Genomic DNA, 16,558 nt, shown 5'->3' with positions numbered 1-16,558 from the left:
AGTCCCGACTTACAGCAAATAACTTTAACTAGTCATGGTTTTAAATGTGTAAAGTCTTATGACTAATTCTTGTTCTCCAGTTACCCTATGCCTAGTTTTGTAACCAAATCCACCATGAAAATGACATTCCCATTGGATCAAAGATTTGCTATGATACCAATGTAAAGAAGCTAATTCCCACAAAGAACTATTAGATTGGAAATACAAAAAATAGACTAAATTGCCAAGGAACCATAGCCAAGGTGGCTAGGATGAAATCATATTACCATTAATGACTGAGATTCAATTGATGAGAGGTTGCAACATGGTATGCACCCCAACGCTATGATGGCTAAGAGTATGCACTCTATTAGATGGTGAGAGGTTGAGACCTCAAATATGAAATGTTAGAAATGACAAAAAGATCCTTGGCAAGTTACATCTTAGCCTTTTATACTTAACCCTAGTAGGCTAAATATTGGCTAAGGCATTAAGGCATTTGAACTCTATTACACCATGCAAGAACTCATAGAAAGAGAACAATTTTCATCATTTGCCATCAAATACACCATGAGCATCAATGTCCATAAAAACACTAAAAACATACTTTCTATGATCAGTATATGACCATTGCTATGACATTACAACACCATTACTTTATATCATACTCATTTTGAGTCTCCACAATATGTGCTTAGAGTATGCTTACTAACGTTTGTGTTCTACAAATCAAAATTTTACTTGCATTGTAAACAACATTTGAACCATCTGCAACAACAGGCTCATCACAACAATTGTCGCCTTTAACTGAAGGCAGTTGAGACAGGTGGCAGCATTTCCTTGCTTGAACTGTCTGACTTTCTATGTCCTGGCCTTCTCCAGACTGTTGGTCCTTTCTGTGGGCAACGCTCACAGCTTGCATGTGAAGCACCCATTACATAGTCTTTGGAGTCACCTGCACAGGTCATTGAACTGCACATAACTCTGTTCCAATTGATGTCATATTGTTTTGGCTTTTGTAAATGTTGTATACTCTACAACTCAGAACAAGTATTCACTACACACATAAAGTTTGGCAGCAAACCCTGTCAGGAAACAGAATACACATACAGAACTTCCATCTATTCAATTGAGCTAAGGCTGCATGATTGCAGTATAAATGTTGTTCTCTATATACTTACATGCATGGTAAACCATATAGACCACCACCGGTTCAAGAAAGCAGGTGTACCTCTTCAGTATGGCTTGGTTCAACAAGATCTTTCAGTATTCACTCTATGATTTCGGCTGAACCCATTTGCACATGCTTGATAAGGTAAAACCAGTCTTTTTTTTTCTACTGGTAACTGAAACATGCTGCAGATTCACCCCACAGAGCCCAAGGCCACATACATAGATATTTTTCTCCAACTTTTGAACAACATGGTGAAAGAAGCCATTATTCTGCCCTTGATAACCAGATATTGCATGATAAACATCTGCAACCGTCAGCTGTTTAGATCCAATGATGTTCAATAAGTACTCAAAATTTCTAGCAACTACCGGATCACCAAATGTCGAGTAGTCCAAAGAGACACACGCCATGGCACTAGCACACACTTGCTGCAAGAACTTAAAATGCTTCTCTCCTTCAAATGCTCCACAACCCCAATGGGAAGTAACCACCTTTTCTGTACCTCCTTGAAAAGCTGCCAGAAAGCCAATATAGGCCTTGTTCAGGTCCCTGTCTACCTTAGACTTCGTAAAATGCATATGTGTAGCAGCATCAATGGACACAATGTCAAATGTTCTCAATCTCGAATAAAACCCTGTAAACCGAAATGTATTTGAGTAGCCTTCATACTCCGAGAACCTCCTCACATTTCTGATTATTATGGTCTCTATGTCCAACATTTCTTCACTAATTAAAATACCAACAAAGGCCTCTGGACATGTACTGAACAGTACTTCCTCCTGTGTGGCAGAAGATATAATCTTATGGATGTGCAATTTCTTGTTTGCAAAGTTTGCAAAGCCTACAGCATCTGATGTTTCCATTCTTTCAGTAAAGACCCTGACATGACCGACATTGATCTTGACATCAAGGGAGCCCCAATCAGGGGATGGTCCAGCAATCGTATGCCTCTCAAAAGATACCACTTCCTCTCCATCTGTGAGGTCAAGCACCTGCGCAAAGTAGGAAAGGAGGCACACAATGCGCTGACGTGCAAGTTCAGAATCATAATTGTAGAGGGGGAAAAGGCTGATGTTCCCATAAGACCTTTGGCCGTCCCTCAAGGACATAACATTCAAGAAAAATGCATTGGAAAGTATGGTCCTTATTCTGCGCCTGGACAAGAGGACCTTGTTGACCTTTCCAGCTTGCAGCAAACCAATGTCCAATTCAGTGTCTTGATAGTCCAAAGCCCATCTGTGGATATGGGGAAGCAGGTCATTGAAAAAATCAAAATCTGGCTGATGATTGTGCTGCATAAACTCTTCGAAATAGTGAATCGCAGCTTGAACAGCATTGAATGTATTTGAAGGCTGGCTACCTCGTTGTCTATAAACTCTGTGGAGAAGGATTTTTCTTAGAGAAGGGAAATCTGAAGCAGACTGTTCTTTGAGAAGAGCAAGGGTGTCTTTCTTCAGGTAGAGAAAGCAACCTTGATCGACCTAAAAATACTGGACTCATAAGAGAGATTGAGAGAGAAAGATACACCAAACAAAAACAAATCATGATTTCTCTTACCGGTTTGTCTTCCATGCTTAGGCCGCTCAAAGACCGTGTAGTATTCAAAAGACTGCTTGATCTATGCAAAGTCCACACTGCAGTATTCACAGTCGTCATTCAAACGGTAGTGGAAATGAGAAATACGATTGTCATTCAAACAGACATGAAAAGAGAAAGGGAGGGACACGTGCATGCACACGCATGCACAGAAAGTATAGATTTCAACAGTCATTCATTGGCAAGTTTATTCATACTTGATAGTACCAGTCAATATTTGAATAGCAAAAGGAAAATTAATGAATCAGAACCCAGATCCTATTTTCCTTGATCAAATATATATCTTTTAAGCACATCTTTGTTGCTTTATAAACACAGCTTTGAGGCCAGAAATTTGCACTCATCATATTGTTAATTTAAGTCGATGATACTTGTCATGAAATTTTCAATATCACACTCTTGGACTCTCCCCTTAGGCATAGTTCTTTGAAAGGACAATTCTTTTTCTTGAGGCAGTTACTTATCTCATTACCAAACTAGTGTCAAAGTCATTGGCAGACCATAGCAAAAGAATTTGGATTCTTATGTATATAACCCATTGCCCACTTGGCAGGTTCAAGACACAAAAGGACATGTAACCCTCCAAATTCGCAAGCTTTTTCTTATGAGTTGGGTTTTGGTGCATCTTCCTTTCAGCACTCATCCTCATCTCATTCTGTCTTCTGTGAACATATTCTACCCTCCTTTTCATCCACATTCTCCACCTATGCACTCCAGGGATCGTATTCCTTTAGGCACTCATCCCATATGTCAATTCCTATCTATCAGCCAGGTGTTGTGGGTGTGACACTAGTGGGAGTTTCGCTCCAAAACCATGCACCCCATGGAACTTAAATGCAAGGACATCCATCCTATGCATATCAAGTCCCTAATATCACTCAAGTTGTCACCAAAATGAGAAATGACCTAATGATTTAATTAAAATGAGCTCTAATTTTGGTACCTTGGCTCCTCCCATGGTGACTATAGTATCGACAATGAAGGATTCGACAACATGCATGCAATGAACAAGTGTACGGACTATGTGGTAGAAGAACAAGGCAAAAGGAATTTTGGAAATATGCAATTTCCCAAGAAACCTAGAAAAGTGCAGTTTTTCCAAGGTTTAATGAGTGTTTGAAAGTTTCACCTAGTAGTCAGCATTTGACTTAAGTTGTAAAGCAAGCCCAATGCTTAAGTTTGGTCTCATAAGCAGTTCATTTATGATTAATCAGCCATAGATTAATTAGCCTTTAATCAAATTGGATTTTTGACTAGGGAGCAACCTGTTACTCATTTACAAAATTGGACATGGCTATTTGGGATCTCTCTTGCACTTTCATTTGAGCAACATGAGTTTGGCGATAGCCACTCTTCTCAAATTGCAGCTTGCTAACCGCACGTATGAAAAGTCAATAGCCAATCTTCTCCTCTTAGCATGGGAATCCATTGGGCAACTCTATAACTCCATTAACCAGTGGGTATGCTATTGTTTTTATCTAAATATCATTAAGACGATCTATTACAGCAAGACACACTGAGATCCTCTCTTCTCCTCTACGATCTCGAGCCTTGTGCACTTTAGCACAACTTGGCCGCAAAGAGAGTGAGTTTCTCACAATTTCATCACAAGAAATCCCTCCCTTTGTGAGAGGAACATCATAAAATTGCATGGGGATTATACAAGATGGTTTGCACAACAAAGCAATAAAATTCATTTTATTGGCTATAGTACTAAGAGAAAAGGATATCAATTGTATTAATAATTAACAAATTATATGCAAAGTGCTTGTCAGTAGAGATATTGTCTTTGCTGAAAATTCAGAAATACCTTTGCATGATTGCAAAAATCCGCCCATTGGGCCCCAAAGTGTTAGCAAGATTGTCAGCTCATGTGTGAGTCCATGCATGCCGATTGGGCTCAGCACATTTATTAGTATTTTAGGCATTTTGTGCCAAGTTGACATTTTTTGTGCCAGTCCGACCAGCTATTGCTTATGGCTTATTTTGGGTCTAGAGGTTCCTGTCATGCTGCTGACTACTGATAGGTGGATTTCTGCTCAGCATCTATTGTCAGCTCATGTGTGAGTCCATGCATGCCGATTGGGCTCAGCACATTTATTAGTATTTTAGGCATTTTGTGCCAAGTTGACATTTTTTGTGCCAGTCCGACCAGCTATTGCTTATGGCTTATTTTGGGTCTAGAGGTTCCTGTCATGCTGCCGACTACTGATAGGTGGATTTCTGCTCAGCATCTCTGCATTTTTAGATCTAATCTTGATCTTGTGCAAGGCAAAATCCTCTATTTGATTTTTTGTGATCAGCCTATGAATACTACGTGTGAACTCTATTTTTGTTCAGTTTGTGCTATTTGGTTGGCCATCTTCTCTTTGTGTATACTTTCTCCCTACTATCTTCTCTTCTTATCCTCTCCATATGGCTCCTCCGTGCACTTCTACAAATGATAAGTTACATGGACTTGACGATCTTACATGCAGTACCTCCAACGAGTTATCCTCTTTCTCAAACTCTGACTCCGATCATTTGGTCACGAGGAGAGCTTAGCTACTCCTTCCTCTACTGCTAATCTAGGTGATGTAGTCATCCCTCACAACTCTCCAATGCCAAAGAGGGAGTATGAGAGGGTGGTGCGATGGGACAATCGTGCCTCATCTATACAGGTATACATGTGTACAAGTTCCAAAGACGGACATACCTGATGCATCGATCAAAGTCTAGCAGTTCAAATCCTGGAGTTGGAATTGACATCCACATTCATGATGGGCTGGTATTCGGTCTTGTCTCCTAGTCTTCAACTCATATGAGGAGACACTTTAGTGGTTTGGCCAAAGACAAAGAATCCATGGTCACATATGTTCAGAGGCATTTTTGACAAGATGGTCCTATATGCTACTACGAAACATTGATGACGAACACAGAAACATGCTATGGCTCTTCTCTATTTTCAGGAGTTGGTACGATCGACATGGACATCAGATTCTCTCCGAGGCACCTTGGTGGTGGCTTAATCATCCACTTCTTGGGTATGCATGGTTCTACTCTAGTGGTTCTATGTTGTATGACCCATAATGAGTCATTATCATTGTATCATTATATTGTATCAAATCACCCATGATCTAAGAGAGAGTGTTAGCAAGATTGTCAACTCATGTGTAAATCTATGCATACCAGTTAGGCTAGACACATTTATTAGTATTTTAGGCATTTTATTGGCTTGGCATTTTATGCTAGATTGGCATTTTGTGCCAGAACAACTACTAGTTATGGCTTATTTTGGGCCTATTTATTCGGCTCCTCCTCCATAGATTCAATCATCATCATTCTTTAAGTGGTCTTCCTATTGGAGAGAGGAGCCGGTGCCAGTGCCCACATAGCCAGTGACTCACTGTTATATGTGACTATCTCGTGTTTGGTATATGGATTCCGTTTTCCAAGCACATCTCTGAGTTCTCTTTCTTTGCAATATTCTTTTGTTTTTCTTCTTTTCTATCTTGTGTTCAGCTGTTTATTTTAACACTTATTTATGCTTCCATTGCTACACCATTTCTGACACAAAGATGTGTTTAATTCGCTTATACCATTATTCAGGTCATTGCTAATGATTGTTGAGCATGCACCCACTCAATGTCATGCATCATAGCAGAAAATTCAGCAACCTATACACATTGAATTTCAGCCTGATTTCCTCTCCATTGAGGCAACAAATCATGATGACGTAGAGACCACATAGAGGTCTACCATCCAAGAAGCAAAGACTGTGCCTAGATGGTTGATCTTAAGGGACAGCAAACAGGCTGCTCCCCTTCTAGGATACTACAATAGCTTCTCGTCAAGCATTATGGAACTTTACACATTGTGCTTTATTGTCCACTGCTTGTGGTGAAGAGTGTTAGCAATTTAGTCAACTTGTGAGTGAGCCTAGGCATGTGTAGTTAAGGATTGGGTATTATAGTTTACTTTAGGTATTTTTTCTGGTAATTATTCATGTGATTTATAGCATTTATGGCTGACTATCCAGCATTTATTGCCAGCCGACCTGATGCATTATTTGCATTATTTTATGCCTATTTATATCCCTCCCTCCTCAATTAGATCATTCATCACTTGCGAATTCCCAATGCAAGTCTTGTTGGAGAGAGGGAGCCACTGCCACTACCCATGCAGCCAATGACTTATTGTTGTATACAACAATCTCATGTTTGGTATATGGATTCCACTTCCTGAGCATATCTTTGAGTTCTCCCTTTGTAGCATTATTTTATTTTCTTTTGTTTTCTCTTTTCTCTTATGCTGTGAAATCTATTACAAGTCTTCTACCCTTGCATCGCTGCACCCACTTCCGACATGGTATCAAACATTCGTGTTTGGGCCCTAGGTGCTGTTTTTTGTTGTGGACAGTGCCCTTACAATTTTCTGTTGTTTTTCGTCGTGGACAGTTTGCCCTCATAATTTTCTGGTGTTGATCAGTCTTCTTCTATCTGTTGCTTCTTGGGCGACTAGCTTTTAGGTATTTTCTACACTTATTGGTGGCTCCAAAGCTTGGCACCCCTTTCAGTATTTCTTTAGATTATTGAAATATGCTCAAAATCTATTACAAATGGTTGTTTTTCAGCAATTTCTCATGACATAATTGATCCATAGTGCACAATGGCCTTGACACCTTCACTACTGGTCTCCAACTAGTTGTAGAGTGTTCAAAGCTACAAATGAACACTTCAACTTGCTAAACCCTAAAAATGACAAGCAGCGTTTGACCCCAATTTCATGAAGCGTTTGCTAAGACAACTCTCCTACATAGTCCCCATGCAGTCCAACATTGTTCCTCTCACAAACAGGGGCGTGTTCTCATGAGGGAACTGTGAAAATGTCACTTTCTTCGCAACAAAATTGCCTAAAAAGTGCACTAGGCTTGAGATCAAGAAGAAGAAAGGATCTCAAGCCTAGTGCTGTCATAACCGATTTTTTTACTTTTTAGCTCAAAAACAATAGAATACCTTGCTATATATGGAGTTACAAGGCTACCCAATTGAATCCCCATACCAAAAGGAAAAAATTTGGCTGCTATCCATACTCCATCTATATTGTAAGCTCATTCCATGACTGAAATCTGCAATTTTCTGTGACAATAAACAAAAGAATGATTGTTTTCAAACTTGGATTGCTCCAAATGAAAAAGAAGAAGCCCCAAATAGCCAAGACAAGCTTTCCAAATAAGTAATCAGTTGCTCCTTAGTCATATCACATTTTTATTAAAGGCTACTTAATGACTTAGCCATTAATCATAAGTGAGCTACTTACTAGGCGAAACTTTAGCTCAAGGCTTGCTTAATAACTTAAGTGCCCTAAGTGAGTTGCTTATTGGGTGAAACTTTCAATGTAACTCAGTTCTAAGGTTCAAACTTTCAATTTAATGAAAGCTTTACGTTGCACCTTATTCCTTTAACCCTAGCCATGTACCACATGGCCTGTACACTTGTCCATCACATGCTCCACTGTCAAATGCTTCACTGTCAGTGCAATGGTCACCATACCAAGAGCTAGGGATACTAAAATTAAAATTCATTTTAGTTAAAAAACTTCATGAAGCTTAATTAAATCATTAAGCTCATTTGCCATTCTAGTGACAATTTCCAACTTCTAACTATGTTTATTGGCTCTCATCCCTCTGACTCTCCTAGATTTTGTACTCCTTTTGTGATCGGCTCCTCTTAATACTGCATATGAACTCCCAGCAGTGCAATTTGTGTTGTATTCGGCTGTACTCTCTCTCTCTCTCTCTCTCTCTCTCTCTCTCTCTCTCTCTATTCATATTCTTTTCCTATCCTCTCCAAATTGCTCCTCCCTATTGTTCTACTGATGATAAACTTCATGGCGCTTACTATCTTACATGAAGTGTTGTTATGAAAGTATGATTTGTGCAGAAGAAATTATGGTGTGTGGCTTCTAGCGCTATTGAGCGCCCTCAAGCTTCTACTACTCTTCCTAATGATTGGAACCATGACAACCATAAGGAAGCTAGGCTTATAAGGGACTCTAATGATGCCCGTGCATATTCTGCTCTTCTCTACCGGCAATCATCTTCTACATGACCACTTCAATGGTATGGGAGAAGCTTCAAATGATGTATGAGGCTCCCTCAACCATGCATGCAATTAGCCTCTATGGATAGCTCCAACAAATGAAGTTTGATCCTAAAGATACTATCCACTCATTCTTGCTTTGTATTACAGAAGTACAGGATCAGCTTCATCACATGCAATCTACCCTCCCCAAGGCTCATCTTGTGGGGACTATGCTCTATAATCTCTCTCCAAAGTTTAAAGTAGCCAATGCTTTGTAAGCCCAGACATCATTGGCACGAGTGATCTATCCATATGTCCTCAATGCTACTTGAGCATGAGGTGTCTTTGCGGTTACAGGGGAAGCTTTCATCTCAATATGGTGGCTTCAATGAGACATTTGCAGCTTCAAAGAGCTATCACTATGATAAGAAGAGATAATAGCACAAGGATTATAAGGAGTAAGCAAATTCAAGGAAAAAGAAGGAGAAGGTCAAAGAAGTCATCTTCAAATCGATGCAAGGCCCTCGTAGCACTTCAATGCCAAAGAGGAAGAGTGAGAGGGCAATGAGGTGGGACAAGTGAGCCTCATCTATATAAGTATACAAATGCAAAGGATCCAAAGAGAGCCCTTCGTTTCACATCAACTTAAGTTTGGCAAGTTTTGAAATCCTAGAGCTCGAATTAACTTCCAAGTTCATGATGGGTTGTTCCTTAACAAAGAGTAGAATTAGCTCCTAGTCTGAGCTCACATGAGGGAACACTTTGGTAGTTTGACCAAAGGCTGTGAATATATGTTCACATATACTCAGAGACATTGTTGATAAGATATTCATATATCCTATTACAAGGCATTGATAATAGACACAGAGAGTTATTATAATTATTCTCTATTTTCAAGAGCTGGTATAATCAACATCGACATCAAGTTCTTTCCAAGACACCTTAGTGGTGGCTTAATCACCCATTTGCCTGGGTATCCATGGTCCTACTGTAGTGGTCTTTGTTGTATGGAGTATGATGAGTCATTATCATTGTATCATTGCATTATATCATATCATCCATGATCTAAGAGAGAGTGTTAACAGTTTAGTCAACTCATAAATGAGTCAGGGCATGTGCACTTGTGGGCTAGGTATTATAGTTTACTTTAGGCATATTTTTTGGTCATTATCCGTGTGATTTATAGCATTTATGGCTGGCCGTCCAACATTTGTTGTGGGCTAAACCCAATGAATTATTTGTATTATTTTATGCCTATTTATACGGCTCCCTCCTTCTCAATCAAATCATTCATCACTTGCAGATTCCCAATGCATCTCCGAGTTCTCCCTTTGACAGTGTTCTTTTGTTTTCTTATGTTTTCTCTTTTCTCTTTGGTTGTGCAGTTTATTATAGCTATCTTCTACACTTCCATCACTGCACCCACTTCTAACAAAGAGTGTGTTTGTATAGAGGATGTGTTGGAGGATACACACTGGCTAGATGCTATGTTTTCAAAGTTGCAAAGCATTGATGAGAACAGTACTGGGGAGTTGTGTGACTTGCCTAAAGGCAAGTGTGCCATCGGCATTAAGAGAGTCTTAAGCCTAAACATCATGAAGACACAAGCATTGATCACTATAAAGCTAGACTTTTCGCAAAGCATTATGCTCACAAACAGCACATTGATTACAAGACCTTTGTACCCACGTCACATATGACAACCATATCATTGCTTTGGCTGCACATCATGGTTGGAATGTACATCAACTTGATGTTAAGACTGCTTTCTTACATGGTACCTTGAATGAGGAAGTTTATCTCAACTAGCCATGAGGGTTTGTAGAAGAGGGTATGGAAAAGAAAGTCCACCATTGATGCTTGTATGTGTTGAAGCAAGCATCACGAGCATGGTACACAATGATTCGTTCTTACTTGATTGGTCTAGGCTTTCAAAGCAGCTTAACTAAGAGCGTCATTTACATTAGACAGGATGGGTATAATCTCCTCATTCTGATGTTGTATGTTGATGATATACTCAATTGGAGGGTTGTAAGATTGAACTACAGCAATGGAGCAGAAAAAAGTGTACACAACTCATAGAGAGAGGGAGTGGTCATAGCTTTGTTTGCATAATAGAATGTGAAGTACAAAGTTCAAAATACAAAGTACAACCCTTAGACTTTAGGGATGTAAAAGTGACTTAAAGTATGTTCACACACAAATGTGTGTACTGTGCAATAAGTGAACAAAATGTGTAATGTGAATACACAAATGGAAATAAAAGTGACTAGGAAAAAAAGCCTCTTCCACGGAGAGTAAAAAGTGCCCTAATTTCCTACATGCAGATCACTGACCCTCCTGTGTGAGTGTAGATATAAGTAAAACCCAACAAAACCCCCCCCCTCTTGAGTAATAGGTGATCAGCATACAAGGGTCATCCACCAAAGGAGATCAAATTTAAAGCATTGCGGAATGCTTCAAATTTGTCGTGAGGAAGAGCTTTGATGAAGATGTCTGCCACATTCTTATTAGTAGGACAATAGACAAGACTGATATCCCTACATGTAGCCTCTCTTTGACAAAGTGATATTGTATCTCGATGTGTTTCGTGCGTGCATGAAGCACTGGGTTCCACGCCACTGCAATGGCACTCTAATTTTCCTACGTGTGGATCACTAACACTTGTATGTGAGAGTAGACATGAGTAAAACCCAACCAACCCCCCTGGACTGATACGTAAACTGTGATCACCATACAAGAGTCATCCATCAAAGGAGATCAAATTTAACGCATTGCAGAATACGTCAAATTTGTCATGAGGAAGAGCTTTGGTGAAGATATCTGCCACATTCTTGTTGATAGAACAGTAGACAGGACTACTATCCCTTGCATGTAGCCTCTCTTTGACAAAGTGATATTGTATCTCAATGTGTTTCATGCATGCATGAAACACTACGTTCAGTGCCACTGCAATGACACTCTGATTGTCAGTACACAAAGGAGTAGGCTCCGTGACACATACATCAAGATCAGCCAACAAACATCTCAGCCATACACATTCAACTGTAGTAGTGAAAGATGCGTTATACTCGGCTTCACAAGACGATCTGGCAACAATGGATTGTTTCTTACTAAGCCAAGAAACCGCTCCTGGTCTTCCAATTCCCTGCTTACTCTCTCCTGCTCCTCTCTTTCAAGGCTCAGCTTTTTGGTCATGGTTTCTATTTATCGGTGGTGGTGTTCCTCTTCTCGCTTCCTTCCTTCTTCCCCTGCGGCAACTCTTTCATGCCCTGTTTGATCCGACCTATTCTTGCCGCCAGATCCTCATGTTGCACGATTAGAAGCTTATACTCTCCCTGCATTTTCTCTAGCTCTTGATTTTCATCTAGAAAGAAACAATTATCACTATTAGAGTGATGAGAATCAAAATCACCAACCCAATCTAAATCACGAGACCACTCGGATTGGGCAAGTGATGTGGAGTTGAGATGCTCCACTACATGTTTTTTTCCCCCTCAGATCGAGAGCCATGTAGTTGTAGCAGTCGCCCCTTGACATAAAGCAATCCAAGAGTCTTGGTACTCTGCAAATAATAAAAAACACACTTGATAGATTGCAAATGTGACATGCACGGGCTGTGCATATATCTACTCAAGGCTGAAAATGCAAACTAAATATCTGGCATTGTGATGTATAAATAAATGAGGCAACCAACTGCCAAAGCATATGTATGGATATCAAACATATCACTGTCATTATGCAAAGACAACTTAAGTCCAATCTCCATCAGTGTGCTTACTAGCTCATAATCTTGGAACCTTAATCTCTCAAGGATTTTACCAATATCTGGACTGTGACAATCCAATGTCTCTAGTATCATGAATAAACTGAATGCCCAAATAGTAATGCAAAGGCCCCAAATCTAACATATCAAAAGTTTAGGTAAATTTTTCTTAAATGTTGAAATTTGATCAGCATGTATCCTTGTGAGCAGAAGATCGTCCACATAAAGACATATGACCAGCAAGGATCCCCCCTGAAGTTCCCCTTCTAAAACTGCAGTTTTAATGTCAAGCTAGTGCACAATCTAACCACAATGGGCAGCCAATGCAACCATACACCTGATAGTGATCATATGGGATGTAGGAGCAAATGTCTCCTCATAATCAATGCCTTTCTTTTGTGCATAGCCTTTTGCCACAAGCCTAGCTTTATATTATCAATGGATCCATCCGCTTTTCGTTTCAACTTATAAACCCATTTAGTACCAATGGCTTTCTTCCCAATAGGCAAAGTAACTAAATCCCATGTTTGATTCTTCATGATAGAATCATACTCAGCTTGCATTGCTGCCATCCAATGCACACTCTGTTGTGCATCCTCCAAAGAATCAGGCTCATCATCATCATGTGTGTTTGCTGCCATAACAAACTCCATAGCATTGGCATAATCATGCAACGTGTCTATCTTCAAGTACGACCAGCAAGAGGAGCATTCAAATATTCAACATCTTGCTGAATATTCTAAGTAGCCACATGCTAAATTTCTGCATTATTTAATGGGGCAACTCACTGAACATTTTGTTCATTTAATGGAGCTCCAATTGTATCATCAAAAGAAATGGACAGCAGCCCCTCAAAACACACTTTGCTTTCACTATTGTACCCCACAAATATACATTTGGCTGCCTTATTGTCCAACTTTTTTGACAGCATTATTCTCCAACTTTTTTCTCAACGATTTGAGAATATAAGTATATACAAGATACCTAAAGGTATGAAAGTGACCAGCTGAAGATTTACTGTTGTTCCAAGCCTCAAAAGGCATATTTTTTTTCAATGCTTTAGTAGGGCATCTATTCAACACGCGACAAGCACACTTAACTGCTTCCATCCAAAAAATGTGGCAATTTCTTTGCTTTCAATATACATATGGCCATCTCTGTAAGTGACCAATTCTCCCTTTCTACAACCCCATTTCGCTATGGAGTATATGCAGTAGTAAACTAATGTGCAATACCTTTTTGTCAAAGTGAAGCAAAGCGGAAGCGAATGACCGTGACAAAGAGTGAAGAGAGAGAGAGGAGAGAGAGTGAAATGTAGAAAATCTGTAGTGAAGAATGTTGTACAAGGATGCAGAATTATACACGGGTGCAGAGAGAATATCTATGTATGTCTCCACCTCGATGGTCTAGATCTCCGTCAGCCCCAAGAGCAATCTCCGCCGTCTGCAGACTGAAATCTGTGAGACACAATTGCCAAAGACTACTGAAAACACAGCCTATTTATAGGCTGAAAATAATGCCTGAAAATAATCAGGTCGGCTGCAACTAATGCAGCCGACTGCTGCAGTCCGACTGCTACCACCCCCTCTCAGATCCTGGACAAGGCAACAAACGGACGGATCTGGAATGTTGGCGAAGTAGAGCCTAGGGAAGTGCCTTCGTAAACAAATTTGCAAGATTGTCTTCGTTCTTACAGTATTCCACATCGATGGTCTCATCCAGAAGCTTCTCCCTAATGAAATACTACTAGATCTCTATGTGTTTTGTCCAGGCATGGAATACAGGATTCCGTGCCAAGGCAATGCAACTCTCATTGTTGCACCGCAAAATCGTAGGACAAGTCTACGGGCAGCCAAGCTCCTCCAACAATCACCAAAGCCACACAATCTCACATGTGGTAGAAGACACGACCTGATACTCCGCCTCAGTCGAAGATAGAGCTACCGTGGGCTGCTACTTGCTACTCTAGGAGATAGTACCAGCACCCAAGGTAAAACAATAACCTATAGTAGACTGCCTTTGGGTCCACATCGCCAGCCCAATCTGAATCACTCTGACCTGCAAGAACATGATCGGAAGCACCTGTACCTACTGGATAGGACATCCCTAGGTCGGAGGCCCCCCTCAAAAACTGTAGTATCCTCTGCACAGCCTGCCAATGCACCTGCTGAGGTGCACTCATGAACCCAGCCAAGAGACCTACTGTAAAACATAGATCAACCTGTGTGTTGAGGAGCCAAATCAATGATCCAATCAGCTGACGGTAGCGGGTAGCATCCGCCAAAGGAGAATCTGAGTTTGAAGTGGCCTTTCAGTTCGGATCTATAGGAGTAGAAATGGACCGACAATCCTATATCTAGAAAGTCACCAAGAGCTCCTGTGCATATCTCTGCTGAGAGAGGAAAATCCCCCTCTAAGTCTGATAAATCTCATGGCCCAAAAAGAAATGGAGAAGTCCTAAATCCGTAATCTCGAACTTCTGATGCAAGGCTACCTTCGTCTCTTCAACCTTTTGGGCATGGTCATCTGTAACAATCGAGTCATCAACATATAAAACAAACAATACACGACCACCCTCAAAAGTGTGTACATAAAGCTGCAGATCAGCCCTAGAGTGCCGATATCCCAACTTTGCCAAGAGAAATGAGTCAATTTTCTCGTTCCAAGCACGCGGAGCCTGCTTCAGGCCATACAAGGCCTTCTTCAACCTGTAAACCTTCCTATCTGAGAAACCAAAGCCAAGAAGCTGCTTTACATAAACCTCCTCCTTCAAATCGCCGTTCAAGAAGGCCGACTTCACATCCAACTAAAAGACAGGCCATCTCCTATGACTAGCCAAGGCAAAAACAGCACAAATAGTCACCATACGAGCAATAGGGACAAAAATATCACGGAAATCAACACCTAGGCGTTGTGCAAAACCTTTAGCAACAAGACGAGTCTTGTCCTGTCTAAAGAGCCATCACTATGATACTTGGCCTTGAAGACCTGTTTGACACCAATCACCTTCTTATGAGAAATCAAAACCTGGGCACTGTGCAAAACCTTTAGTAACAAGGCGAGCCTTGTGCTTGTCCAAAGAGCCATCATTATGGTACTTGGTCTTGAAAACCCGTTTGACACCAATCACCTTCTTATGAGAGGGATGAGGCGCAAGATACCAAGTGTCCTTTCGCTAAATAGCTATGATATCCCAACTTTGATTTAAAATCTTCCTAACTTCTCGCAGAATGGACTTGAAAAACTCTAAAATCATTAAATAGAGAAGATCTCAAGCAAAAAGACTCCACGATCATAACACGACATTTTTCCGGATTGACAAGGACTGTAGCCACCTGTCACAAAAGTTACCACATGAACGAGAGTTATGAGCCATATTAGTCATTAGTGTCAGTGTTTATAGTATGGATGGTCTAGAAATACTAGATTTTTGGACAAAACTAGCATATTTTTTATATTATTATTATAAATATCCTAAAAAGCTATGGAAACTTCTAGAATAGGGTGTCATGCAAAAAAAATAAGTGGCTTTTTCAGTCAGTTTTGGAGATTTCATATAAAAAGAAGGATTGGCGAAATCATGCGCGTCACAATCGCAGTTTATAGGCAACAAACAACACTCCGAACAAGGAGAAGGAGTGATCTAGAAGAATTTTAATCTGGTATCCTGGTATCCCAGCGTTTTACCTCCCTTTCGAAGCCAATGGAACCATCAGATTGCATCTTGGAAGCTTCAAATTACTCATTTTGCCAAGATCCCTTCCATAAAGAGCTCTTCTTCTTACCCACAACCCTTCTTCTCTAATTTAGCTATAAATAAGAGGCATGGGGAGCCGTGGAGAGCAGTCTGAGCAAGAGAGGAGAGACCATTCTCAGGAGTATAAAGCAAGAGGGAGTGAGGCAAGAGAAACGTAAGTACGGGAATTTCTCGTCAAGAAGACAAGGAGAATACTTCGTGAGCTCTCGAATGCAATTCCTCCA

At 40.4% G+C, this 16,558-nt stretch overlaps 1 protein-coding gene across 4 annotated transcripts in view; it reads right to left on the bottom strand.

Annotated features, from left to right (window-relative positions):
• Positions 1–281: 281 nt before the first annotated feature.
• The window catches only part of LOC148014288 (uncharacterized), an 87,941-nt gene continuing 71,664 nt past the window's right edge, over positions 282–16,558 (bottom strand). For 2 of the 4 annotated variants that reach the window (XM_087666768.1, XM_087666767.1), the window contains 2 exons: positions 2,711–2,787; positions 282–2,634 (listed from right to left, as the gene is read on the bottom strand). In XM_087666768.1, the coding sequence (XP_087522894.1) occupies positions 1,255–2,634; positions 2,711–2,725 (1,395 nt within the window). In that variant the 5' untranslated portion in view covers positions 2,726–2,787 and the 3' untranslated portion in view covers positions 282–1,254. The remainder of the gene's footprint in view (positions 2,635–2,710; positions 2,788–16,558) is intronic. The other 2 variants (XR_015688647.1, XM_087666769.1) reach the window with 2 other exon arrangements.

This window comes from Lygodium microphyllum, chromosome 25, assembly GCF_053477565.2.
Source record: "Lygodium microphyllum isolate KBCC chromosome 25, Lygodium_microphyllum_v1.1.10, whole genome shotgun sequence".
NCBI lineage: Eukaryota > Viridiplantae > Streptophyta > Polypodiopsida > Schizaeales > Lygodiaceae > Lygodium > Lygodium microphyllum.
Note: the sequence above shows the minus strand (reverse complement) of the source record. Positions and strands in the feature narration are given on the sequence as shown.